This window comes from Sander lucioperca, chromosome 5 (assembly GCF_008315115.2).
Source record: "Sander lucioperca isolate FBNREF2018 chromosome 5, SLUC_FBN_1.2, whole genome shotgun sequence".
Classification (NCBI taxonomy): Eukaryota; Metazoa; Chordata; class Actinopteri; order Perciformes; family Percidae; genus Sander; species Sander lucioperca.
The window spans coordinates 2662518-2687949 of record NC_050177.1 but is presented as its reverse complement, the minus strand read 5'-3'; the positions used below and the strand labels follow the sequence as shown (position 1 = coordinate 2687949).

Sequence of the window (25432 nt, the reverse complement as noted above, 5' to 3'; positions counted from 1 at the left end):
GAAACTCACAGAAAAGAATGGCTTTATTGGATAAAAAATGCGGGTCCATTACAAACATAGAAAACGTCACAACAAAAAGGCTAACGTTACATATAAAAAAGCATTACTGAAATTAAAAATACAGATAAAATGTAGCATGTAAAACTAAAAACAGACGTGTTTTTCTTCTCCCTCTCCTTTTCCAGCAGCAACGAGCCCAGTCAGGCATATGTGATGACTGCATACTCAGAGTTGGTGCTCATCTTGCGGCTGACCTCTCTGGGCTGGGGGACATGCAGTCTGTCAGCTGAACGTGAGGCCTGCAGGTGAGACCTTGATTCATCTCCCCACCACTGGAGGAGAAGCAGAGAAAAATTCATATAACTTTAGCATGTTGAGAATAATGAATGTCGCAAGACTTTTGGGGGGGCCTCCCCTAGTTAGGCTCTGTCCCAGGTAACAATTTTTGGTTCCCAGAACGTAACATATTGACTCTGAAGTCCAGCCCTCACCTCTTTTTGATCTCCAGGAGTCAAGTAGCCAACCTGAGTGAGCTCTGGTGTACTGACGCCTCGGACAGTGATCATTATGTCAGCATATGGAACCTCAGTGTCACTCTCAGTATCTGGGCCAAAGAAAATATTCAATATATCAGTTATTGTCAGTCTTTTTATTGCAGACAGTGATGCTGGATCACTTAGAAAACAAGTGTGGTGGTACTGCTGATCCAGAGATAATCTCACCTGGTGTAGGAATCCTCAAAGTCACTCTTTCACTTTGTGTTGACAGTGACCCTGGGGAATATGACGGGTATGAATGGCAGGACTGCATTTGTAGACTATATTTTTGCATTTGATTTTTTTAATATTTTAAACTCTTTACCCTTCACTGGTGAGGGGACAGCGTGGGGAGGTAGTGGTGACCTGAAACAAGCGCATATAAATAAAGAATTTAGCAAAATCATATATTTTTGAAGGTAATTAAACACAGATTTACCCAAATAGTCATTCTTAAATTGTACTCACCCTGACCTTGACACAACAGGCTCCCCTGGAATGTATGACAATATTAACACAATTTTATAGAGATGAAGTTGTGTGCATTTTCTTATTCAGAAAAGTCTTACTTTTTTTTTTACAGCCAATGTAGGTTTATAGTGTAATATTTTGTGATCACCTTTATCATTCCGACTCTGTCTGTTCCGGTTCAGACATAGGTAAACGGCCAATGCTGCAAGCACCGTGGCCACAGCAACGGTAACTGTTGCTAAAACCTTAATTCCAGTAAATTCTCCTGTTAACATGGAAACAACAACATTAACTTGGATTGTATTGTTATTATTACTATGGATATCATTATCTACCTTCATAAACTTAATATTATATACTGCATCTCACCCCCACTTGAATCTTTTGGCTGAGCAGGAAGAGATGCTGAGAAATGTAGAATATAGTGTATATATAAATAAATCTATAAACATAATGCAATGTTACAATTGTAAAATATCTTAATATCAGACATTTTAATTAAAAAAATAACATTCAAGGTCCTCACCATTTTTTGTTTTACTCTTTGGGGTAGTTGTCCAGTTTGGGGCACTTGTTTGAGCTGAAAAAAATGGCACACAAAAAAAACATTAAAAAACACGAAATTAAATCTAGTTCGGGCTTTGTAACATGTGTTTACTTGTTGCTTTCTTAAAGAATTGCCAAAGACAAGCTATAGCTTATATTGAGTTTCATACAATAACCTTTACGTTGCAGTAAAACAATGCGCTCTGTTTTCGTTTGTAGTTGAGGGTCCCCTGTATCTTGTGTGTAGCAAGTGTAGTTCTTCTTGAGATCTTCACTGGACACATTTGATAGATGAAAGGACATCGTGCACAAGCTGCCTTTGATTAATGTCCCGTGACAGCCAGAGTTGTCGGATGATTTACTCCAACAGCCACGAACAAATCCATTGGTGCAATTGTAGGTGCAGTTCAATGTTAGAGAGTCGCCTAACGCTACAGCCACGGAATCAACGGGCATCTTCATATTAATACAGCTCACAAAATCTGCAAAAAGAGGACATTATATTAACTTTACAGAAATAAACATATTACATTAAATACAGAGCACATTTTTATAGATGCATGAATTATGGAATACATGCACATATATTTAACACACTTAATTGCTAAAGTCTAGTCCAATGATAGAGTATATAGACTATACTTTACCTTGTGTCACCCAAAAAAAGAGCAAAGTGAAGTGGACTGAGATCATCATTGTTATTCTGATTACTGCTGCCTCAAAACATGCACTCAAATATCTTGTGCTCATGTAGTTTGGTGGGTGCATGCACCTGCAGAAAAATGCTGAAATACCCACACATATGTTCCAACCCTTTAGTAAGGGTACAGGAAGTGGTATACGACAGGTTTCAGAGCTGTGTAAAAAATAATTCATAACTTTCCATGTATTGCACCTGACTTCCTGCAAAGTAAAAACAAAATGTATTCTCAAACATGAAAATACACAAATTACACAATAACATATTGAATCAAAGTTTTAATCATGTTTTAATAGTGCAAAGCATACATTTTGAAAACAAAACAAACACAATGTGGTTTGCATCTGCAGATGCACCATTGTAGCTCGCTCTCTGCTCAAACAGAGGATGTGTCTTGACATTAATTTTCCACTAACATTAAATAATTCATTTAGAAATCCTCACACTTTGAACACAAAAGGGGTCTTTGTGATAAAGCTTTCAACGTTAGCATGTGGATTCATTTGATTCCAGAAACCCATCCGATTTTCATATCTGTCCCATATTTTCTTCTCTTTATAACCTCTAATTGAATTACAGAGGTAACATAAATAATTGAAGTGATCCACTCACAGAGACCATATCTAGGTTAGCCTTAGCACATACTCATGCATTATGGAAGTGGAAGGTACAGTTACAGAACATCATCGCACACCATTATCAGCTAGAGCAATCACATGGGACTCACATTTCATGCTCTTGTATCACTTTCAGTGACTGAGGGCCTCTCACTTTCATGCCTTTAAACAATCTGTCCTGTAGGCTCAGACCAAACCGTCTTGAATGGAAATACACACAATAAAGAAGAACCAGTGTGGACTTCAGTGATAATGTGTTCAAGGAAAGTAATGCACCTTTTCTGTTTTTCAGCTTCATGGATTTTTCTGCTGCTGACACAATCTGGACTTGCCTCAGGTAAGAGCAATTGACTGTTACAAGTTATATAGTTGTTTTTTGACAGTATATTTAAAAATGTAGCTTATTTAAGAAGAAACAAAACCATATTGACTAGACGGTCAAACATACATATTAACTAATGACTGATATTCATTTATGTATGTAAGAATCATCTGAAGGCAGTGCAGACCTCCCCCTCTTTGAAGAGACAGACATTGCTCAGTGTCCAGAGGGAAAATACTTCTCCCACCAGCTTTGTTTGGAGTGTCCCTCTGGTCATTTGTAAGTCATTAACCATTTTTGAAATGACTAACCTGTGTAATTTTACTGTGTACAGTACACTATGAAAATACATCAATGCAACCTTAATATAAAAATACATTATTTGCTCCTTTTAATCACATGTTATCATTTGAAATAAGATTAAAAAAATGAAATGTTTGAAGACATTTAACTGTAATATAGATACTACATTACTATATTTTGTTTTATTTGTTGTATAGTTGTCCTGGCAATGTATCTGCACCTCATAGATGTCCAGGAGTAACATTCAACCTCTACACGGGGAAAAGTAGTATCAGTGACTGCAAGGTAAGAGGCAGCTGTGGATAACAACCTATCATCATACAACAAACCTTTCCTTTATGCCCTTCTTTGAAAGCCAAAGAAATATTGCATATGTTATATGCTTACTATATATAGTTTTTCTAGCAATGAACCCAATTCATACATTCATCAAACATTTTGACTTGTCATAGCAGGAAAAAACTAAGCACAGGTGGAAGTAATAACATTAAGAAGGACTTTAACTTAAGCTTTACTTCACATGTTTCTCCTCAGCATGTACGTTTATACCTACATACCTCAAATATTGTCCCTGATGCAGTGTGACAGGATGTCGTACTGTTGTCTTTACTCATTTCTGTATGTTTACAGCCTTGTTTTCCAGGTCTGATCAGTGCAGTGGACAAAGTGGACTGTAGCCTGTGTCCTGCGGGTTTCTCATGTGATCCAGCCAATGGGACTCTCTCTTTATGCCCCCCAGGACAGCATTCTCCAGAGGGGGTCCTACAGTGTCTGACATGCCCTGTAGATTCTGTCTGCACATCTGGATTTCCTAGTAAGGTAACTACAGCAGACTTTCATTTCCAAACCTTTGTCTTAAAATGTGTTTTATCTAAGAGAGAAGAACGTCTAGTTTGCCATTATAAATTGTTGGTGAAGTGTGCCTAAAAATTGGAATTAATCAAAGTCATATGCTTTATCTCCTTTCTCTTTTATTCATCTCTTATATGTGCTTATAGTGTGGGCCTGGCAAAGAGCCCAACGTAGATCACACTGTGTGTAATGACTGTCCTCCGGGCTTCTATTCCACTGTGTGTACTGTCCAGTGCCTGCAGTGTCCAGCAGGTAGTTCAGTTATGAATTAGCATTATCTGATTTGCTCTTAATACAGTGTTTTGATGTATAAGTGTGTCATCTGCCTGCCATAGGAAGTTACTGTCCAGATAGTGGGATGTCACAGCCGCTCCCCTGTCCTCCTACTTGGTCTTCCACACCTGGGCAGACTTACTGCCGTAGCTGTAATGATACGTCTTTGTTGTGTGGGGGAGCTGTGGCCCCCCGCTGGAGCCAGCATGTCCACAGGTCCGGTCAAACGATCACCTGTCGACCAGGAACATACAAAGACACGAGGGAAGAGTTAGAATGTGTGGTCTGTCCAATAGGTGAGTGTTTATCACTGCATACTGACATTTATATTGCTGTCATCCTGGAAGAAGCCTGATATGTATTTGTACATGTTTTTCTTCACCCCAGGTCATTACTGTGTGGGAGGTGTAGCTGTACCCTGTCCTGCAGGGACTTATGGTCCAAAAGAAGGTCTGCAGAGGCTGAGAGACTGCACAATCTGTCCTGCAGGTAGAGTATTGATTGATATTGGCAAACCTTCTAAATTGTTATTCTCACAGCCAAAGACTGCAATATATGCAATCATATCAGTATCATTTTGTATACCCCTAAACTTACCGACTCAGTTAAATTGTTTAATTTTACTTAGCTAACTGTTTTGCATGAAAATATATATATATATATATATATATATATATATATATATATATTTTTTTCTAATGAACTTGTCTATAAATACTTTTCTCTAGGGTTTTACTGTCTGGAAGGCAGCTCACTGAGACCCACCTCCCAGTTCCTGTGCCCACAGGGCTATTACTGTGAAGAGGGCACTGCCACCCATCATGGGTCACCTTGCCCTGCTGGTACAGCGGGAGAACAACTGGGTCAGACAAGTAGGGCAGCCTGCAAGAGATGTAGAGAAGGACGCTTCTGTCCTGCAGGTATGTCTTTGCACTAATACACTGACTTCAATTGAGCAACAAATACTGAAACACTAAAATAAACTGTCACAGCAAGTAACTGCAGCAATACATACAAAAAAAAACATAAAAGGAAGATTGTTTGATTTAAAAAAAAGTGTGTGTGTGTGTGTGTCAGTCAACAACACTGGACCGGACTGAATCTTCAGGGAAAACCTGCATGTCTTCCTTTTGCTGATCACTCTGTGTCTCACTCAATCGTCAAGAACACTGCACTCAATGAGGACATTCTCACATTCACAGTAAAAGCCAGATTACAAGTCCTCCCTACTAGACTCAACCTCTCTATCTGGTTTCCCACAACTCAGGTTGCCTGCATCACACTCAGAACAGATCACTGAAACACTGTCACACATCCTAAATGGCTGCCATGCCTACAAAGGCAGTACATAGCACGTCATGACAGAATAGTAGACCTCATAGTGAAAGACATATCAAACCATTTCCCTCTCTCAGTAAGAATGTACAAACATTCTCAGGTAAAACCATCCATGTTTCAGCACTGCAGTAATAACTCTAGTACTTTCTTACACCTGGTTGCCAATACACCAGATGTTGTTATTATCAGTGAGGAGTCCAGTGAGGTGCATATTTTGGAGGTAGGCAGCAGCTTTGATTCCAGCATGGAGGAGTCTTTCTACACCAAGGTAGTTAAATACCAACCACTCCTAAACACCATCTCAGAGCTAGGCTATAGCTGCATGCTACTAGTTTTCATATTTGGTAGCCTAGGAAACACACACAGGTTGGTAGTAAGAGGGCTGCAACAACTTGGGATGGCCAAAAAGAGGGCTAAACTACTTGTAAAGTACTGTGCCATATCTGCTATTATTGGCAGCCGCCACATCTGGCGGAGACGCTGCTCCTTATACCCTTAAGAACTGAGTATTGTGCTACTTATACCCTTAAGAAGTGAGTATTATGCTTGTTAAGTGATATTGTGAGGATCTGCTGCGTGCCACTGGTCCATGAGTTTGTGTATGTATTGTATTGCATCGGTATTGTTTGTGTCCCTGTGCTATTTTTTTTTCATGTGGACATAAATAAATGATTAAAGTGTGTGTGTGTGTGTGTGTGTGTGTGTGTGTGTGTGTGTGTCACAGGCTCATCGGGTCCTGGCTTGCCCTGTGCTCGGGGGAGATACTGTCCTGCTGGCACCTTAGAAGAAGTGATATGTCCTCGAGGCACCTTCACCCCTCATCAAGGAGCAATAAGTGAATTTATATGCTGTATTATTACTGTTTTATACTCTCCACTTATTAAGTCATATTTACAGTCATTGATTCCCCCCGATAATTTATAAGTGAAATTATTATTTGGGAACTGCCCTATAGTTCCTCAGCATCACAGCTTAAACTAATGTAGTGCTATAGCAGTCTATCACAGCAAAACTCAGTGATTATATAGAGATCTGTGTGATTTAGTGTCCATGATGAACCGGAATATATGGATGACAAATTATAACAGATGGATGCCAAGAGGGCAAAGAGATGCGTCTAATTTAGTAGTAAAAAATAAATAAAATGTTGATGGCAAGCCGGAGCTTTGAAACCAGTAATGGATGACTGTCAAAGAAAACCTAACTATGAGCTATGTGCTAGATAAGCAGGGCCCATAAAATAGGGGTATATTGCAAAAACTCCTATTATAATAATAATAATAATAATAATAATAATAATAATACCATTTAAATTAATCTAGCAGACGTTCTAATAAAGTAGGCCTACAGTGTATTGTTTTCTTTTTTTTTTAATAGATTTTTGGCATTTTAGGCCTTTATTTAATAGGACAGCTTAGATATGAAAGGGGAGAGAGAGGCGAAAGACATGCAGCAAAGGGCCGCAAGTTTTAATTGAACCTGCAGCCGCTGTGGCGAGGACTGAGCCTCTGTACATGGGGCGCAAGCTCTACCAGGTAAGCTACCCAGGCGCCTCTACTACAGTGTATTTTTGACCTACATTAATTTTTGCATTTTTTAACTTATCCCTCCAGGTGTGAAGGACTGTCTTAAATGCCCGGCTGGTTTTTACTGTCCCGAGGGGAGAAGCGACCCTGTGCCCTGTCCACCGGGCTCCTTTAACCCCTTAGAGGGCCAGGATGAGTTGGCTGATTGTAGGGAGTGCTATGCAGGGAAGGCCTGCACACAGGTAGCTCTGAGAGCCCCCGATGTGGACTGCATGCAAGGGTAAGTAACCTCTTCAAATTCAAGAAAAGGTTTTCTGTGAAGCATGCTTCAGTGAAACAGTCAACTTGTGTTTTGATACTTCATGTCTGGTTTGAAAGAGTAAAAATGTTTCTCTTACAAAGGATTTTGTGTAATATTGCCTGTAATCTAATCCTGCCTTTAAATTGTTACCCTATCATTTTAACCCTTGTGTTGTCTTTCTGTCGACCATGCACTTGTTGTCCTCCAACAAAATTAACTCCAGGTCTGTTTTGCCTTTTTATAAAGCATAAAGTATAGTATCACCCAATTCTATTGTGCACATTCTAGCCAACTTCATTACAACTTATTACCAATAGTTTTATACTTTTTTTTAAAACATTTTTTTATTTATGGTCAATAAACCACATTTACTGTACAAAATAGGCAGACAATATGAATTATTTTCACTATAGTGAAGATCAGATGAATATATGTTGATGGATTATCACAGACTGGTGTATGTCAATGTTTTGAAACCCTTTTATTATTTTGAAAATGGGTCAAATTTGACCCGAAGACAACAAAAGGGTTAATGGATTTGCCTTAATCTTGATAGGTTTGTGTGTCCCCCTGGTTCTTCTAAACTCAATGCGCCGACCAATGCCTGCCCACCAGGGACACTGAGCAATCGCACTGACCTCACTGACCGCTCCCAGTGTCAGCAGTGCCCAGCGCGATATGCCTGTCTTCGAGGTGCCACTTATCTTTCACACATATATGTACATGTTCAGCTGGCCTCCTTTAAAAGTACTGTTTAATATTTCATAGTATCAGAAGCAATTTATTTAGTTGCCTCTGCCAAATAAAACTCGGTGATATATCAATAAAATATCTATTTTGTGATATGAGTCAACATGTTTTAAAATTAATTAAAGCTTTAATGTGCCCTACACCTAAAGGGTGCATTAAGGATATGATATACACATTTTTGAGCTAACTTGACTGCTCTACAGAAAAAAAATTAACAATGAATGCCTCTACTATATTACTATATTTTATCACTATATCCACATTGATAATTTACTTAACATTAACATTTACTTACTGAATTTTTCTTGTGTGTAAGTTCTAAAAGCTATAATAGTAATTCTCAAAATATTGTCAAACTATGTCACCATTGGGGTACTAGGTTGAAAATATAGCAATATTTGATTGTTTCAGTACCACCTAAACCTACTTTATATCAAAATCTATAGCTTGCAGCTTGTTTGCAAGTTTTCCTACCTTGATGATAATGATATTATTTATGCTTTATCAGGAACTGGTGGTATCCAGAGACCACCACTCTTCTGCTTTGCAGGGCATTATTGTCCCCCTGGAACTATGTTCCCCACCCAGTATAAATGTCCTGTGGGGACATGGAGTGGTCAAAGTGGATTAGAAGCTGAAAGTGAGTGCCGGCCATGCCCACAGGGCTGGTACTGTTTGGCTGGATCTGGAGCTCCGTCAGGTCGATGTAGCTCTGGACACTACTGTCCTGAAGGTACACATGAGTGTGACATAAGTGGTAATGTAGGTAGTATCTAAATTAAATAATTACATGTGTTACTGCTGTAGTTAAAACATCTAAATACAGCTTTCTATATGAAATTGATTTCATAAGATAAGATTTGTTTTCTCTTTAAGAGCTGTATCCATGAGTCATTCATGTGGATATAACTATTTCTATGTTGCATCACCAGGGACTGCATATGGCACCCAGTTTCCTTGCCCTGCAGGCACCTACAGCATCCAAATGGGCAACAGATACAGACAAGACTGCCTGATTTGTCCTGAAGGCTCTTTCTGTCAAAAGGGCACCTCCAAACCTTCACCCTGCCCAGCGTAAGCAGTCATTGTGTGTTCATTTGCTATATAGGGTAGGGATTAAGCTGGTGTAATTAGTAGGATTTAGTGTATCCACTCTGTTCTGTCTTTCTTTAGCTCCACATTTCGCCATCTGAAAGGAGGTCGGAGGCTAGAGGACTGCTCTGCTTGCCCTGCTGGCTATTTTTGTCCCCACTCAGCCACTGTCAACCCCAGAGTGTGCGGAACTGGCAGCTACTCTGTAAGGCCACATCTATAACACAGTCCACTTTGACTGATTAACTGACGGAACCAGTGGAAACCAGAGCTGGCTTATTATTTTTGTCCTTCCATAAACCATTCTGTTTGTCCTATTTTTAGATTAGCATTTTCCACCCACAGTGATTGTTTTACATTACCCACTATGTATGTACATCTGTAAATGTCAGCAAGATGAGTAGTTAAAGTCTAATTGTATTTTTTTTGCTCTCAATATTAAATAAATAGTGTGTTATTACTGCGTCTTACAAGTTCGATTCTCTTTTCCGTTGTGTTTTCAGTCTGTATTTTGCTCTGTCACTCCCCCATACTGGTTGATCTTTAACTTTAACTCTCTGAATCTTCCTTCACATTCTCTTGTGTGTAGGATGAGGGCTCTGTGGAGTGTTCTCCATGCCTGCAGGGCCACTACTGCAGTAATGAGACCACTAGTGAGGAAGCCATGTTAAGCGTCATGGTGTGCCCCCCAGGCTTTCTCTGCTCTCAAGGTTTGGCACGAGACCCCCAGCGCTCAGCCACCCTCTGTCCTCGAGGTTTCTACTGCCTTGGAGGAGGCATTGTGAGTCAAAGAATGATGTATACAGCAAAGGAATACTGTATATTAATTAATTAATTAATATGGTCTAAAGCACTTTTGGTCCATTAAACTACCTGCAAATGTGATTACTCTCATAGGATCCTAACCCCATTCCTTGCCCCAATGGTACCTACAGTGAATCTCCTGGTCTGCGTGATGCCAGCGAGTGTGTCCAGTGTCCAGAGGGGAAGTACTGTTATTCCCAGCAGCCTCAGGAGCAGCCTATTACCAGGCCTGTAAGATGCCAAATAAATGAGACATACAGTATTTAAGATAAACAAATACAGTAAAGTATCCAACTTTTTCTTAGTGATTATACATGGTTATATAGTTAAATACTAAGTAAAACATTTTTTTCACATGGTGATTTTTGATTGGAGATGAAGAATGAAGTTATAACAAAAAAGGTGATAGATTTATTATGTTTGCTGTAATATTTCAGACAGGTGTGTGTCCTCATGGGCACTATTGCCCCAGAGGGACTGGCTACCCCCACACCTACCCCTGTCAGGCTGGCCAATATAGGAACAATACACTTGGTCACAGGGGAGAGGCATGTGTTTTATGTCCATCCAGGCATTACTGTGACAGATTGGGAACTCACATGCCCTTAGTCTGCCCTCAGGTAGGAATATACAGCATTTTGAAAAACTGTTTTGTCACATAGTCAGACAGTGCTTGTGAAACATGTTTCTCTCTGTCACTCTATTAATAGGGCTTTTACTGTCCAGAGGGCACTTCTACTCCTAAACCTTGTCCTGAAGGAACCTACAGCATACGTTCAGCTCTCAGTGATGGGTCTGAGTGCTCCCCTTGTGGCGGAGGCCAGTATTGCACCAGTGTGGGACTAACAGAGCCCTCTGGAAGCTGCAAGGAGCGCTTCTACTGTAGAGAGGGAGCCAAGTCTGCAGTATGAAAATGCTATTTCAGTTTTTTATTAAATATAAGTTGCTAGTCTTTAATGCTTTATTCTTGTCTTTATATATTAAAGATCAGTGACACATGTCACATTAAGACATTTTACACTTTTAGATTTTCAATGTGGTGATGAAACTTATATTATGAAACATTACGTTGCTGTGTATTTACATAAAATTCCCTGGAACGGGCCTCTGGAATGAAATGACTTCCCTGCAGTACATTTTGGCTTCTCTTTACTGTACATGCATGTGCTGTGACTATGCCTAGACTCCTGTGGATGGGCCGACAGGCGGTTTGTGTCCAGCAGGAAGTTACTGTCCTCTAGCTTCTTCCTCTCCCCTCCCCTGTCCCCCCGGCACCTTCAGCAACAGCACTGGCCTCAGCAGACCTGAGGAATGTATCAGCTGTCCACCAAGGTAATGCCACTCATACTCACTTACTGTTCTTCCTTATGTTATGACTATTCAGGACCATGTAAAATACAAACCTCTATTCTTTGTGTCAAATGTTTCTCTCCTTGTCAGTTTCTATTGTTTAGGTTCCAACAACACCTCACCTTCGGGTCCTTGTTTTCCTGGTTACTACTGTACCGGCGGCTCAGCTACGCCTGTTCAGAATGAAGCAGAGGAAGGTTATTATACCTTGGAGGGGGCAGCCAGGCCACAACCATGTCCTCTTGGCACTTTTCAGTCGGTAGGGAATAATCCATACAGAATTCCAAGTGCTGTTCTACTGAGGGTGCTGTTAAAATTAGATAATGACATTAAGCCATATTCAAGGTCATTCCCTTGTCTATAAATCCTCCACAGCGTCGAGGTGCACAGTCATGTGTGGAGTGTCAGGGAGGCAGACTGTGTAACAAGACAGGCTTGTCCCAGCCAACACTGTGTCCCACAGGACACTACTGTCCTCCGCGGTCATCTGTTGCTCGACCCTGTCCTCCAGTCAGTATTAGTGTGTTGTTATGCGTGTAGTGTGGTGTGTGTGAATGTTCTTCTTTCTTGTCTTCTTAGTCATGTTGGCTGTATTTCTTACTTTTGCACTAAAGGTTCATGAATTTGATTTACTCTCATTCAAATTCACAAAATGTATATTTTATAATGATACTATCTTATTATTCAGGGCTCTTACTCTGACCAGCCTGGTGGCGATGCTGTGCATCACTGCCGGCCATGCGAGGCTGGTTGGTTCTGCAGCCGAGCCAGTCTCTCTGAACCTCAGGGTCTCTGTGACCCGGGACACTACTGCACCTCTGGAGCCTCCACTGCCTCTCCAGTAAGAAGTAATGAATAAAGACTTTGATACTGCAGCTCGGCTTCCAGCAGCTTATCCAAGAAAGAACTGTTTTAGGAAAAATGTAATATGAAATTGAAAAAGAAGTATAATATATAATACATAAAAACATTTTAAGAAGTAGTTTTAAACATTCCTAAAGTTTGAGTTTTTTGGGACAGTGTAACAAAAGGTAGTTACTCTCGTGGCAGTCTCTTCTAGATATAAAGTGCCTCTGCCAGGGTGAGAGAGAGAATTAAAACAATGACTTCATTCTACAGGTATTGAAAGGAATTACATTGACTATGTTTTGATGTCATATGACCAAATTGTTGTTTAAATTAATTTATCTATAGATATGTTTCATATGCAGTGATGTAGTAAGGAACCCGACACTATGCCTTTCATGTTTACCATGTTAAACTCTGAATGATATATGATGATGGTGAAGGTCTGACATTTTGTCTGCTATGTGCTTGCGGTGAGGCAATCCTGTATTTAGCTAGCAAGTTACAGTATATGAGCCAGAGCGAAGGAGCACCGACAATGAAAAATTGTCCACTTTAAAGTGGTGGAATGATCCGGTCTTTAAGTTGAATATTTTTGCTTTCTAAGTTGATCAACTGTGTAGTTGATTTGATGGCAGCTATTCAGTTCCCACTCGCTTTGACTGCTAAAGTGTTTTCTGTCATTTGATATGAATAAGAATTTAGAGACCTGTTTAGTAGGTTTAGGTTTGCATTAGGCAAATAAAAAATGTTTTTCAGCAGTGTTTTTTGGATAAGCTGTTGATAGTGCGTGGGAAATGAATGACAGCTTCCAACACAAACTGCCCACAGCTTTAACTTCTTCTTTTAACTAAGTTCTTACTATAACTGAACGCCAAAATGATCCAACTTTGTCATACTGATGATTATTCCAACATTCCCACAGGTGGCCGTGGCCTCTGGAGGGGTATGTTCTGCAGGCTACGTCTGTCCACGAGGGACCATGTACCCCCAGCAGCACCCCTGCCCTGTCGGAACCTGGAGCAGTACTGTGGGAGCCCAGAACCTGTCCTCCTGCTGGCCCTGCCCTCCAGGACTCTACTGCAACAGTACTGGACTCAGCCAGCCTTCAGGAATCTGTTATGCAGGTATGGGAATTAATGATGTGGTACAAAGTGGGAAAAAGCTATATAATGTTTCAAAACATTGTTACATGATTTTTTTTACAGTTATACGTATGATAGAATAAAATTTGAACGTTGGAATTTTTTTTTGTTTGTCTACTGACCATTTCAAACTATTATTTAATTGGTAGGTGAAGATGCCTGTCCTTTGTTTTCTTACTTTATGTCCATAAATAATTTTTGTATACTGATTTATAGGGTATTACTGTTCAGGAGGGGCCGTGTCTTCATTGCCTTCAGATGGTGTGACAGGGGACATTTGTCCAATTGGACACTACTGTCCCATGGGCTCAAGGTCTCCTGTACTCTGCCCTGATGGGACGTACTCGAACACTACAGGTATAGAAAATGAATTTCATGGAACTGCATGACATATCAAGCGGTGCATTTTTTATTTTTTTTTTCCCAATTACGGCAGCTCTTTGCACTATTTTTCAACCCATATCATAATAGAAAGCTTAAAAATCTGTACATCATTTGGGAAAAACATGATATAGTACAGGTACAAGGGAAAAAATCATCCTGTAGAGCCGACATCTTATTTCGTATCTGATTGTTCTCCAACTGTCTTCGTCATTCTGAAACCAGAACGCAACAAATGTTGAGGATGACTCATTTTCACTCCTGCCACCTAAAGAGAGGCAAACATTGATGTTACTATTTATTTATTATTTATTATTTAAGTTACATAACATAGGTAGGGCAGGAATTTGGCGTAAAGAGCATTACTAATCTTGAAACCTGTTTTTGTTATACTATGCTGGAGTCGCGTTCACAGGATGAATGTTTGACAAATCTACTACATTTGAATCCATCCTATAATAATCTGGGCTGCTCTAACTGCAATACACGTAGGAAAGCGAAACAACCTCTGAATTCCAAGTCAGTGGTCTCAAGTCAGTGGTTGTAAAGTTTCATGAGGCCGGGATTATCCTCGAGGTCACAACAGGTCATTTTATACAGTAACATCAAGTTTCACAAAATGGTCTCACTACAATGAAATGGCTACTATGGGGACTAACATAACACATCAATACAATACAAATACACAAATGGGCTCATTGAATTCACAAGAGTCTCAGATTTCCAGTCATACCAAATGTATGCAGTTGTAGGACTGTTAGGGACCTCAGTATGCAGAAATATTCAAATACACCATTTTAGAATACACATTTATACTGCATGGGATTATCATGAAGTGGGCATATCTGTAAAGAGGATAATCGCAGGTACCCATAGAAACCATTGTCATTCAAATATCTTGAGGTGAGAGGTCAAGGGACCCCTTCGAAAATGGCCATGTTAGTTTTTCCCTTGCCAAGATTTAGCCTAGGTTTGGAGCGTTTTTTTAGCCCCCTTCCTGACAAGCTAGCATGACATAGTTGGTACTGCTGGATTCCTTAGGTTGTCTAGTTTCATATGATACCCATTTATTCAGTGGCTGGAGCCCCAGTAGCCACCCACCCGCTCTGCCCCTTATATCAAGTATTATGATTTAAAATATAAAATGCAGGCAATACTTTATTATGTTATTCGTTCTTTTTTCGGATGAAGGGGCAGAAGAGTGTGATGACTGCCTCTCAGGGACCTACTGTCTGTCAGGAGAAGGTGTCCAACCCTGTCCAGCAGGACACTACTGTCTTGGTGGCGGTGTTGAGGGTATCCTGCCCTGTCCTCCTGGCACATACAGTCCTCACTTTGGCCTCAGCCAAGTGGAGCAGTGCCTCATTTGTCCAGCAGGTGATAGTATTGTCACATAGTTGTCTTCATTGCTCTGCAACACACTGGAAAATCTTTCAGTAAATGTTGAATCAGATTTTAATTGATCAGTTTCTTCATTTGGTAGACGTGTTGGAACTAATTGATCAAGATAAAAGATAAATAGAATGTTTTATCACATTTAATTAACTAGAGGAGGAATATTATTTTATGATGCAATGGGATTAACCATCAACACTTTGAGGATTTCCATGCCTTTCTGTTACTGCAGTGGTGTTTTTTAAATTGTTCATGCTGTGCTAACAGGATTCTACTGTGAGGACTGGGGTCTGTTTGAACCTACTGGACCCTGTCAAGCTGGTTACTACTGCATAGCAGGTACACTACACGTATGATACTAGCGCAGTTGTGACAATGGCAATATTACCATTTATCATTGTAATCTAACTAAAGACCTGCTACTGTAGAAAAAGAGCCAGTATGCTGCTAAACTGAATTGGAAAACTAAACTTATCTTAAATGTGCAACTTCTCAAGGTGTGAACTTTCCGAACCCAGATGGTAACTTCAGCACAGGAGTGGGAGGAGCATGTCCAAGGGGGAGGTACTGTCCTGAGGGCACCAGTCTCCCACTGTCCTGTCCACCAGGAACCTACTCTGACAGGTGGACCCAAATATTACTCGTACACACTTGTAAGCAGTTAATCCGTTTTGCTTTGCTATGTAACTATATGTTTGTGTGTGCTTACGTGTTTATACACGTATGGTTGCAGTCTTCACCTGACAGACACCCGTGACTGTAGTCCATGTCCAGCGGGTCAGTTCTGTGGCACTGCAGGTCTCACTCGTCCATCTGGACTGTGTCAGGCAGGATTTTACTGTCCAGGGGCAGACAGAAAAGCTACAGGTAGAATGGCAAAATATTAAGTTTTTATTTTATTCATGACAAGTTAATTTAATGTGTGCTTTTTTCTGCAGGATAAACCTAGTTTGAGCACTCAACACAATGATTTCACTGTTATTTAAACAATGCTTAATAATGAATGTAGTTCACACATATAATTAAAAAAAAGTGGAGGGCAGAGCTAATATGCAATGTGTGGCGATAAATCGTATGAATAAGCATCAGAGAGAAGAGAAACAGCTGCTGATAGATGCAGGAAATCTGAATGTGTGAGGGTGTTTTGTTATTAACGAATGATTACTGAATTAATCAGGGTTTATCACATGATTCATCACATTAAGGGCTTAGCAGTCATAATCTCAGTAATTCACCACATCTAATTGTTTTTTTTCTCTCCAGGCTCAGAAGGAGGTCTCTGCCCACCAGCTCATTACTGCCCTGAGGGTAGTGCGAACTCAGTGCCCTGCCCAGCTGGGGCATACACCAACCTCACAGGCCAGTCAGTGTGTTCACGCTGCCCTGCTGGCTACTACTGTCCAGAAAAGACTGGCAACTTCACCAAGTTCCCCTGTCCCCCTGGCTTCTACTGCCCTGATGGTAAGACTCCACCCAAACACTATCAGTCATGCTTGAGTTTCTTAATGAATGTATTGACAGTAATAACACTATCCAGGATTTTCTTGTTGTACTGCTTTGATAAACGATTGCCCTCAGCTTTTACAATACAAGTCAAAATCTATAGTATTTAAATGGCACGTCGCACTCATTTGAAAACAAATTGTTATATGCATAGGTACAAGGCATGCCACCCAGTTTCCCTGTCCTCGTGGATACTACAACCCAGAGCCTATGACTCAGAGTCTGGACAGCTGCCTGCCATGTCCTCCAGGACACTACTGTGAGAAGGAGAGGCTGACCAAAGTGTCTGGAAAATGCAAGGCTGGTCAGTAACAGCGTCTTTGTTTATTTCTGCTGAAGACACAATCACAGCCATACAGCCTGCTTTTTCAGTGTCAGTACTTTGTCCTCTGTGCCAGCCTTTGTCTCTAGGGGTCGGCAAGCCAGTCTAAAGCAGTCTGGAAGATTGCGGGAAGGTAACCAAGAGTGCACATTAAGCATGAAACATCGCCAGCACCCGCCACATCAGTCAATATTTTACTTCTCCTCTCTTTACAGTTTTATTCTAGCATTCCAGCAACAACAGCAACTTTTAGATAATTCCTTGTATTTATAATTTATGTACAAAGGCGCCAAACAGCCTCGCTCCATATGCCAACCGCCTAATGCGCACAAGTCTGAGGCTGAATTTTTAAACAATGGCCACCTGGTTTATTAAGCTTTTTTTTCTTTCACCTTGCTCTGAATTGCTGTGTTCCTCCTCTGTGAAGCGTCTTTTTTTCCCCCCTGTGCTGAGAAAGTTATCATGTGATGTGACATCTACACTGATTCTACTTTATGCCACCAGCAGGAGTGTTTGTATATCACAGAGATAGACAGCAGTCAAAACATCAGTACATCCTCTTCATTGTCTCCCTCTATGTCTTTTGCTGCACTGTTCCTCTCAGGTTGGTTCTGTGTGTCAGCAGCATGGAACTCCCAGCCTTTTGACCTGGACAATTACACCAATGCCAACTGTCTTTGTCCAGCTACATCAACAGGGGGGCGCTGCCAGGTGGGCTTTTACTGCCCCTTAGGTAGCTCAGAGCCTGTGCCTTGTCCACCGGGAACCTTCTGTAACATCTCAGGTATTTCGACACTTATAATCACAAACCTACTCATGCACACTAGCCACCAGTTCACCGTCAGCAAGTCAATGGTCTATGGCACTGGTTCTTCATATCGGGCCCCAAGACGTATATTGGTTTTTATTTTAACCTTTTAACCAAACACATGCATCTAATATAACGACTAGGTTCTCACTTAGAACTTTAAACAGTGAAACCAAACAGTAAACATATTGTAGTGTCTTGTTTGTAAAGTCTTAAGGCTACTTATACATATGTTTTTGGGGTATATAAAATACAAATAAAAAATGTACTTATGTTGCTCAATAGGTTTGGCTCTGCCGATGGGTCCCTGCTTCCCTGGGTATTACTGTGTAGGAGGAGCCACTGAGGCCAGACCAACAGATGGAGAAACAGGCAGCATCTGTCCACCTGGGGCATACTGTGGTAAGCCGTGCTTTACTGCATTCAAACGGTTGTATTACTAACTTGCCAACAAAGTTTTTAAGCCTATTCATGAAGTGAAGTGAAATGCTTGGTTAATTATGATTTGATTTTGATGATTTATAATTGAGTTTGCTAGGAAAAAATATTTACTTACTGTACTTAGATTAGCTGTTGGCGTCTGCAATTTTAAGAGCAAAAAGAGGGTTAATCCATGTCTATGTTTACAAGCATCTCTAGGCCTATAAATATTCTTCTCTTCTATTCACAAGTCATCTTGTGTCTATTTTCCTTAGCCTGTCGATAAACTGTTGGCCCGTGTAAGGTGTCTCCAAACTTTCTGCCCAATGTAACCTGTTATAACCTTTAGTGCCCTACAGCCCAGAGTAGGTATTGACATGTAAAGGCAATGAATGAATGGCTGAATACATGACTACTTTAACTATTTCTCTCTTCAGTTGAGGGCTCAGGAGTGCCAGAGTTATGTCCAGCTGGTACTTTCTCCTCAGTGCCAGGTCTAGTCAGTGAGGCTGGCTGTCAGCCCTGTACCGCAGGTTTCTACTGCGGAGGAGCAGGTCTCAGGGCTCCGACTGGACCATGTAGCCAAGGTCAGTCCATACACTGTGTCATGATTTATTGGTATTCTAAAACTTAAGTAGAAGTTTTTGGTAGTTGCCTGTGCCATAAAGATATGTTTGTTTGCTACATTTGTTCTGCTCCAACCAACTTTCCATCCTTGCACACTACAGTAAAGTATTGTCTCTTGTCACCTTGATAGGCTATTGGTGTCCACCTGGTCAGACTGTGGCTACAGCTTTGCCATGTCCCCCAGGCCACTTCTGCTCACAGGGTAGTGCAGCTCCAGAGCCCTGCCCACCAGGAACCTACCAGGACAGAGAGGAACAGGCAGCCTGCGCTGTCTGTGAAGAAGGTACAGTAGGAGACCTCTTTACTCTTTTTACCTTCTCAGCAGAAGCATATATATTACTTTCTTTTTTAAACACTGTTTGGCGTTGTGCCATTTTTGTTTTGCTGAACAGACTGTAATGAAAACAGCTCTCAAGCTCCCCAGCAAGTGTTTTATTTATTAAAGTTGATTGCTTGTATCAAATGCATCTGTTCTATTTATTATACAGCACTTTGCAAGTTTGTTGAAAGAAGTGTTTCATTTTCCATAATCATGTTTTCAGTACTTTCACAAATTGGCAGTGCTATTTAAAAAAAAAAAATACATTTCTCTTCTTTCAAGGTTACTACTGTGATTTGAGACTAGCAAATGCCTCTTTTCTGAGGCCCTGCCCTAAAGGACACTACTGCCCTGCAGGTACAGCCCTGCCCAACCAACACCCCTGCCCCATAGGCTCCTTCAACCCGAGACAGCGCACACACAGTCTTGCAGGCTGCACGCCATGTGCTGCTGGACAGTACTGTCCTTCTGTGGGAATGTCAGAGCCTGCAGGTGAGAAATAGTTCTCTTCTCTTCTCTTCTTTTTTTCCTCAAAGACTGGTATCTTTTAAAGCTAATTTGTGTGATCCAGTTGTGTACTGCGGGGCTGTAGGTGCATCTATATTACTGTATGATGATTATGTGTTGTGATACTCTTCTTCCTATAGGACCGTGCCATGCTGGTTATTGGTGCAGAGAGGGAGCATCCTCTCCCAGCCCGCTGGATGGACTCTCAGGTTCCCGGTGTCCACCTGGTCATTACTGCCCCTCAGGTTACTGGGTTGTCCTCCGTTAATAAGCAATCAGCCAGCAGCTGCTTCAGTGCTGCTATTTGGTGCCTGAAATGTATCAAGTTGCAGGCGATCCATATTTTCAAAATAATGTTTTTTGTAATCCAATGCTTATGCAGTTTTTTTCATAGGCTAATGCAAGCAGATTTATACTGTGTGAGGCTATTGACATTTTACCCCATTATATTCAAGGGCTACAATGTTTTATTCATGCTAATTACCATTTGGTGTCCTACAGAAAGTACTGAGTACTTTACACTTGTTCTTTCTGACATGGGGCACTTACCCATGCTTAAATAATGCTGCTGTAGGGTCAACTCTGCCTTTTTCTGGGTTGCTCAACTCTGCACACACACAAACCAATGGGTGCTTAAGTGTCTCACGTATTTAGTTGCACTTAAATTAGGCTTACATTGTGTGAAAAAATTGTTGCAGTACAGTATATTGTATTGCCAAACCCAGTGGCTGCATTGTTCTTGTCATCTTTAAATAGTCTTTGAATAGTTTTCTGCATACTCCTTTGTTTAATGTGAGTTGATGTTTGTGTCATCTTTATAGGCACCACAGCTCCTGTGGCCTGCCCTGAAGGAAGCTGGTCAAACAGCTCAGGCCTGCATATCCAGGAGGACTGCACACCCTGTCTGGGGGGATTTTACTGCGACTCTGTCGGCCTCACTAAACCTAGTGGACCCTGCAGTGGGGGGTACACCAGACTCTGATGAACTTAAGAAATACACATTACTTGTTCTTTTTATTATATAAAACCTACTCATAAAAAAGTGCTTTTCATCCTGTCATAGAGTTTTAATGCTGTTTCTTATGCAGATATTACTGTATAAAGGGAGCCGTCACATCTACCCCCACTGATGGAATTACAGGGGGACCTTGTCCTGAGGGTTACTACTGCCCAGAGGGAACTGTTCAACCTGTGCCCTGTGATCCAGGGACATATGTTGCTGTTACACATGCTACTCAGTGTGAGCCCTGTGTGCCAGGCTGGTACTGTGTGTCTGGCTCTCTTTACTTGTGTCCTTCAGGTGTGTAGTTTGCTGTTTTGTATGCCCTTAAAACCATTTAAAAAAATATTTTTTAATTTGTATGCTAATTTAATAAAACTATCAATTATCTAGCAAAAAAAATCGCTAAAACACTGAAACAAACAACAATGATCAGTGAAAAGGCTGATGCTGATGCTAACAATTTAACTATAATTTTTGTATCCTTCATATTTATGCATTTCCTTGTGTTTGCTCTGTGGCCTTGCAGGCTTTTACTGCCCTGAAGGTACTGGATTTGACTTGAGAGGCTGTCCAGAGGGAACGTACGGTCCTGACCCCGGCTACTGGTCTGTCTCTCAGTGCAGGCAGTGTGACGGCGGCCATTACTGCTCTTCCAGAAATCGCACAGCTGTCACTGGACCATGTCAGGAAGGATATTACTGCTCACATGGAAACACCTCTCCACAACCTCTCTCACAGGCTGCAGGTAAACAAACATATTTATCATGTGGGCTACTGCATGTTCAGGAAATGCAGTGCAGTATAGTCTGATAATAGCACATTTTATCTTACTAATATGTGAGAAAATGTAATTGTCAGCCTTGTAATTCTGAGTTAGTGGTTCTCCATCAGTATTCCTGATTTGAGATGGTTGACAAATGTCAGCTTTGTTCTGTGTCTCTCACCAGAAGAGGGAGGGCCATGTCCTGCAGGTCATTACTGCCCCCAGGCCACCATACATCCTCTGCCCTGTCCACGTGGAACATTCTCTAATCTCACCAAATTAGTCTCCCAGGTCACTTTGACTCAATCACACACACATGTCTCCTTGACAACAATTGAGAGAGTCTCTCCCCTCAAAGTTGCAACAGGATGTAATTTTGCTTGGAATTGTCAAATTTGGTTTCCTATTTGTTTTGTTAATTATGAATATTTGTATATGGATAACACAAATATGCAGCAACTACATATGATTTTTTTCTCTGCATAATTCAAGCTGTTTTGTGATTTACAGCATAAGACATAACATACAAATATAAACATATGAATATAAATGCAGACAAAATGTGATGTATATTCATTCATTCAGAGTTTTAAAAAATGTATCATTTCACAATTTTACTGTTATATATTGTGTCTGTATTTATGTTTATATTATTTATCTGTTATTTATTTCATGTCAAGTCTGTTTGCTTCATTTCTCATTTGTATTTCATTATTTAATATTATTCAATATTGAACACTGTCAGATGTCTAAAACACTACAAAACATGTTTATGGTCCTGCCACAGTACACAGACCTATACAGTTTATACACTAACTTATAGTGTTTTCTCTGTCTTTCATTTTGACAGCCAATCAATATCTAATCCCAAATCAATGCTGCAAGAGAGGCACTTTCTATAATTCATTTTCTCACAGTCTCTCTCTCTCTCTCTCTCTCTCTCTCTCTCTCTCTTACTACCTCTCTCTTTGTCTCTCTCATTTCCTCTCTCAGGATGATTGCCAGCCATGTCTCCCCGGTTACTATTGTGATGCTGCAGGGCTCTCAGCGCCGTCAGGGGAATGCTGGGAAGGTTTCTTCTGTCTGGGGGGTGCAGATCGCCCTGACCCTCCTTTAAGAGACAGTCGGGGAGGACCGTGCCCGAAAGGTGATCAGCTCCCTCCAGATTTAGACATCTGTATCTAATTTTTCAAAAAAATGGGAGAGAAAAGTGTCAAAACAAAATGCATGAAGCCAGTCAATAGAAAACACATGGTGATAATGTGATGATGTTTTTATTCTTTAGACAGCTGAAAGCTATACTTTGCATGGCATTGTATGTAATACAAAAGAAAATGCATTTACATAATCCCAGAGCCAGTTTACTGAACAGGTAAACAAAACCTTCTTTCAAGTTTTAAGTTAATTGGGCTAAACATAAGTAGCTGCTGTGTTGACAGTGGAAATCAAAGCCAGTCCCCTGTGGATTATGCATGTCTCTGTGTGTGCACTTGAATGTGCATCTCTTTCATGACTCTTGCCTTCACACAACCAGGTTATTACTGTTCTGAGGGCTCTGTGGCTCCTCAGCAGTGCCCCGTGGGAACCATCAGTGTAGAAGACGGCAGAGCCAGCTGCAGTGCCTGTCCCCAGGGGTAAACTCGCTTATCAGCCACACAGTCACTCTGCACAGTAAACATATAGACATTCTCACATATAAACATGATGGATTATGAAATAACTAACTATACAGTAAAGTTTTTGATGTTTACACTCATTAATGATTCCCCCCGTCACTTTGTGTACATACACGCGCACAGACACGAGTATAGCCATGCCTCATTGCCTCCATCAACAGCCAAGAACTAAATTATTCTATCCTTGTTTTTTGTCTGGGTAGTTTTTATTGTCCTGGCAGACATAATGGCTCTCTGTCGAGGACTTATGAGTGTCCAGTGGGTCATTACTGCCCGTCCGGGACCTGGTCCAAACACCAGTACCCGTGTCCAGCTGGATCCATCAACCCCTACACTCGGATGGCACAACCCCAGAACTGCTTGCCGTGCCCTCCAGGTCACACATCATTTACTGCTAATTATGAGTTTCCTCAAGGATGAGTAGTTGACTCAGAGTTTAGGACAAACTTGATCATAAATGGAAATTAAACACTATATTAACAAAATAAGTAAACTTTAAAAAAGGCAGCTGTTATTTAAAAACTGTACTCAAAAACAGAAAGCAATCACACAATAATATTGCAACTGGGATTAATACAGTATGCAGTGCCTGTTCTACATTTTCTGTTTAGCAGGGTAATTCAGGGTCATTTTCCACTCAATTTCACTCTCTTTTTTTCCCCCCTATCAAACCAGGCTCCTTCTGTTCGTCTCCTGGGAAGGGTGTTGCATCAGGCCAGTGTGCTGCAGGGTACTACTGCGTCTCTGGAGCCTGGTCACCCACACCGGAGGATAGAGGGACGACAGGTGACAGATGTCCTGAAGGTCATTACTGTCCCCAGGGCTCGTCAGCACCACTGCCTTGTCCCATAGGACATTACAGCAACAAAACCAGAAACAGTTATCTCTCCGACTGCCTGCCTTGTCCTCCAGGTTGGAACTAATTTATGTTGCGCACATTAGCGTTTAATTGTGTCATTTATCTGCCAGAAGATAAAGCTTCTATTACGTAACTTGATTTATTGCGGAATAATCCCTTCAGTGTTCCTTTTGTTTTGTAGGTTTCCTGTGTGTCACCAGAGGGCTCTCTTTCCCTTCTCATATCTGTCCAGCTGGCTCTTACTGTCCAGGCAGGGAAAACGGCAGCCAGTTGGCAGCTATACTCTGCTCACCTGGAAACATGTGCCCACCTAGATCTGATAGACAGATACCCTGCTTGCCAGGGACCTATCAGGGTTTACCTGGACAGGTGAGGAAGATGAGGATAAACAGTCTGCTAATATTCTGACATATCCTACAGTCCAAAAGGCAAGGTAGCACCTACTACTGTATATTATGCAATCAGAATAACCTTCAATAACTGCACTACTGTCTTAATGAGTATATGGCTTGATATACTGGACTGAAAAATATGTTTTACTCTAAAACTGGATCCAAAATAGTGCTATTGACTAACTGTATATGACCTATAAAAGATGGGTTTTTAACATATCGTAGCTTTATTCTGGGGAAAGTTATAGCTCTCCTGAAAGCATCTTCCCCATCTGTGTGCACTGTATACAGTTTTTAGTTTCACTTTTATCATCAAAGTGTTCATGTCTGTTGATATTCGTGAACATCTGTAGTCATAATTTTGTATTAAGTCTGTGTAGAAAAAATGATGTGCGCAATGTACCCCTCCACAGGCAGAGTGTGTTCAATGTCCAGTAGGATTTTACTGTGCAGGCTCAGTGGATGCTGACACTGGGCATGTGTCTGGTACTCACACCCCCACGCTGTGTCCTAAAGGACACTATTGCCCACCAGGTAGGATACAATAGTCCAGCTATTCTTACACACTCTTGACAAATGTACAATGTTACGAGATCATTTTATCAGATATAAATGGAAGTGGAACACAAATGATGCTGCAGACTCAGTGAGATTGATTAATTAACTAAAATGTGTTGTATTGCAT

The 25432-nt window shown here is 40.9% G+C and overlaps 2 protein-coding genes and 1 long non-coding RNA gene across 3 annotated transcripts; 2 read left to right on the top strand and 1 right to left on the bottom strand.

Annotated features, from left to right (window-relative positions):
* Positions 1–5: 5 nt before the first annotated feature.
* On the bottom strand, positions 6–2354 carry LOC116047970. Its single transcript, XM_031297029.2, has 10 exons — positions 2201–2354; positions 1730–2035; positions 1534–1587; positions 1377–1412; positions 1156–1272; positions 1005–1029; positions 862–902; positions 723–773; positions 492–604; positions 6–332 (listed from the first exon to the last, which is right to left on the bottom strand). Exons 1-10 carry the CDS (start codon positions 2319–2321, stop codon positions 201–203), a joined length of 996 nt encoding a protein of 331 aa, XP_031152889.1. The 5' UTR covers positions 2322–2354; the 3' UTR covers positions 6–200.
* Positions 2355–3159: 805 nt separating this feature from the next.
* LOC116048007 lies at positions 3160–4599 on the top strand. Its single transcript, XR_004104542.2, has 5 exons — positions 3160–3207; positions 3357–3471; positions 3693–3780; positions 4126–4314; positions 4494–4599. It is a non-coding gene; the product is annotated as an uncharacterized LOC116048007 (long non-coding RNA).
* Positions 4600–4705: 106 nt separating this feature from the next.
* LOC116048013 (zonadhesin-like) lies at positions 4706–25295 on the top strand. Its single transcript, XM_036001514.1, has 41 exons — positions 4706–4916; positions 5008–5109; positions 5349–5540; positions 6683–6793; positions 7572–7764; positions 8342–8478; positions 9044–9268; positions 9468–9609; positions 9709–9832; positions 10217–10408; positions 10525–10662; positions 10869–11051; positions 11142–11336; positions 11615–11763; positions 11872–12040; positions 12157–12291; positions 12470–12622; positions 13553–13754; positions 13989–14129; positions 15345–15530; positions 15816–15887; positions 16046–16172; positions 16282–16415; positions 16812–17009; positions 17206–17355; positions 17978–18157; positions 18467–18583; positions 19039–19188; positions 19359–19511; positions 19830–20039; positions 20195–20299; positions 20876–21020; positions 21143–21354; positions 21584–21802; positions 22005–22111; positions 22814–22967; positions 23355–23454; positions 23700–23872; positions 24172–24408; positions 24537–24724; positions 25161–25295. Exons 1-41 carry the CDS (start codon positions 4706–4708, stop codon positions 25293–25295), a joined length of 6546 nt encoding a protein of 2181 aa, XP_035857407.1.
* Positions 25296–25432: the final 137 nt, after the last annotated feature.

Coding starts and splice junctions, on each gene's coding strand:
- LOC116047970 (XM_031297029.2), bottom strand. CDS start 2,321: ATGCACCCACCAAACTACATGAGCACAAGATATTTGAGTGCATGTTTT. Junction 1,588..1,729: donor TGTTTTACTGCAACGTAAAG/GTTATTGTATGA, acceptor CATTTTTTTCAG/CTCAAACAAGTGCCCCAAAC. Junction 333..491: donor CTCCTGGAGATCAAAAAGAG/GTGAGGGCTGGA, acceptor CTTCTCCTCCAG/TGGTGGGGAGATGAATCAAG.
- LOC116048013 (XM_036001514.1), top strand. CDS start 4,706: ATGTCACAGCCGCTCCCCTGTCCTCCTACTTGGTCTTCCACACCTGGG. Junction 5,541..6,682: donor AGGACGCTTCTGTCCTGCAG/GTATGTCTTTGC, acceptor TGTGTGTCACAG/GCTCATCGGGTCCTGGCTTG. Junction 20,300..20,875: donor TGGTCATTACTGCCCCTCAG/GTTACTGGGTTG, acceptor TCATCTTTATAG/GCACCACAGCTCCTGTGGCC.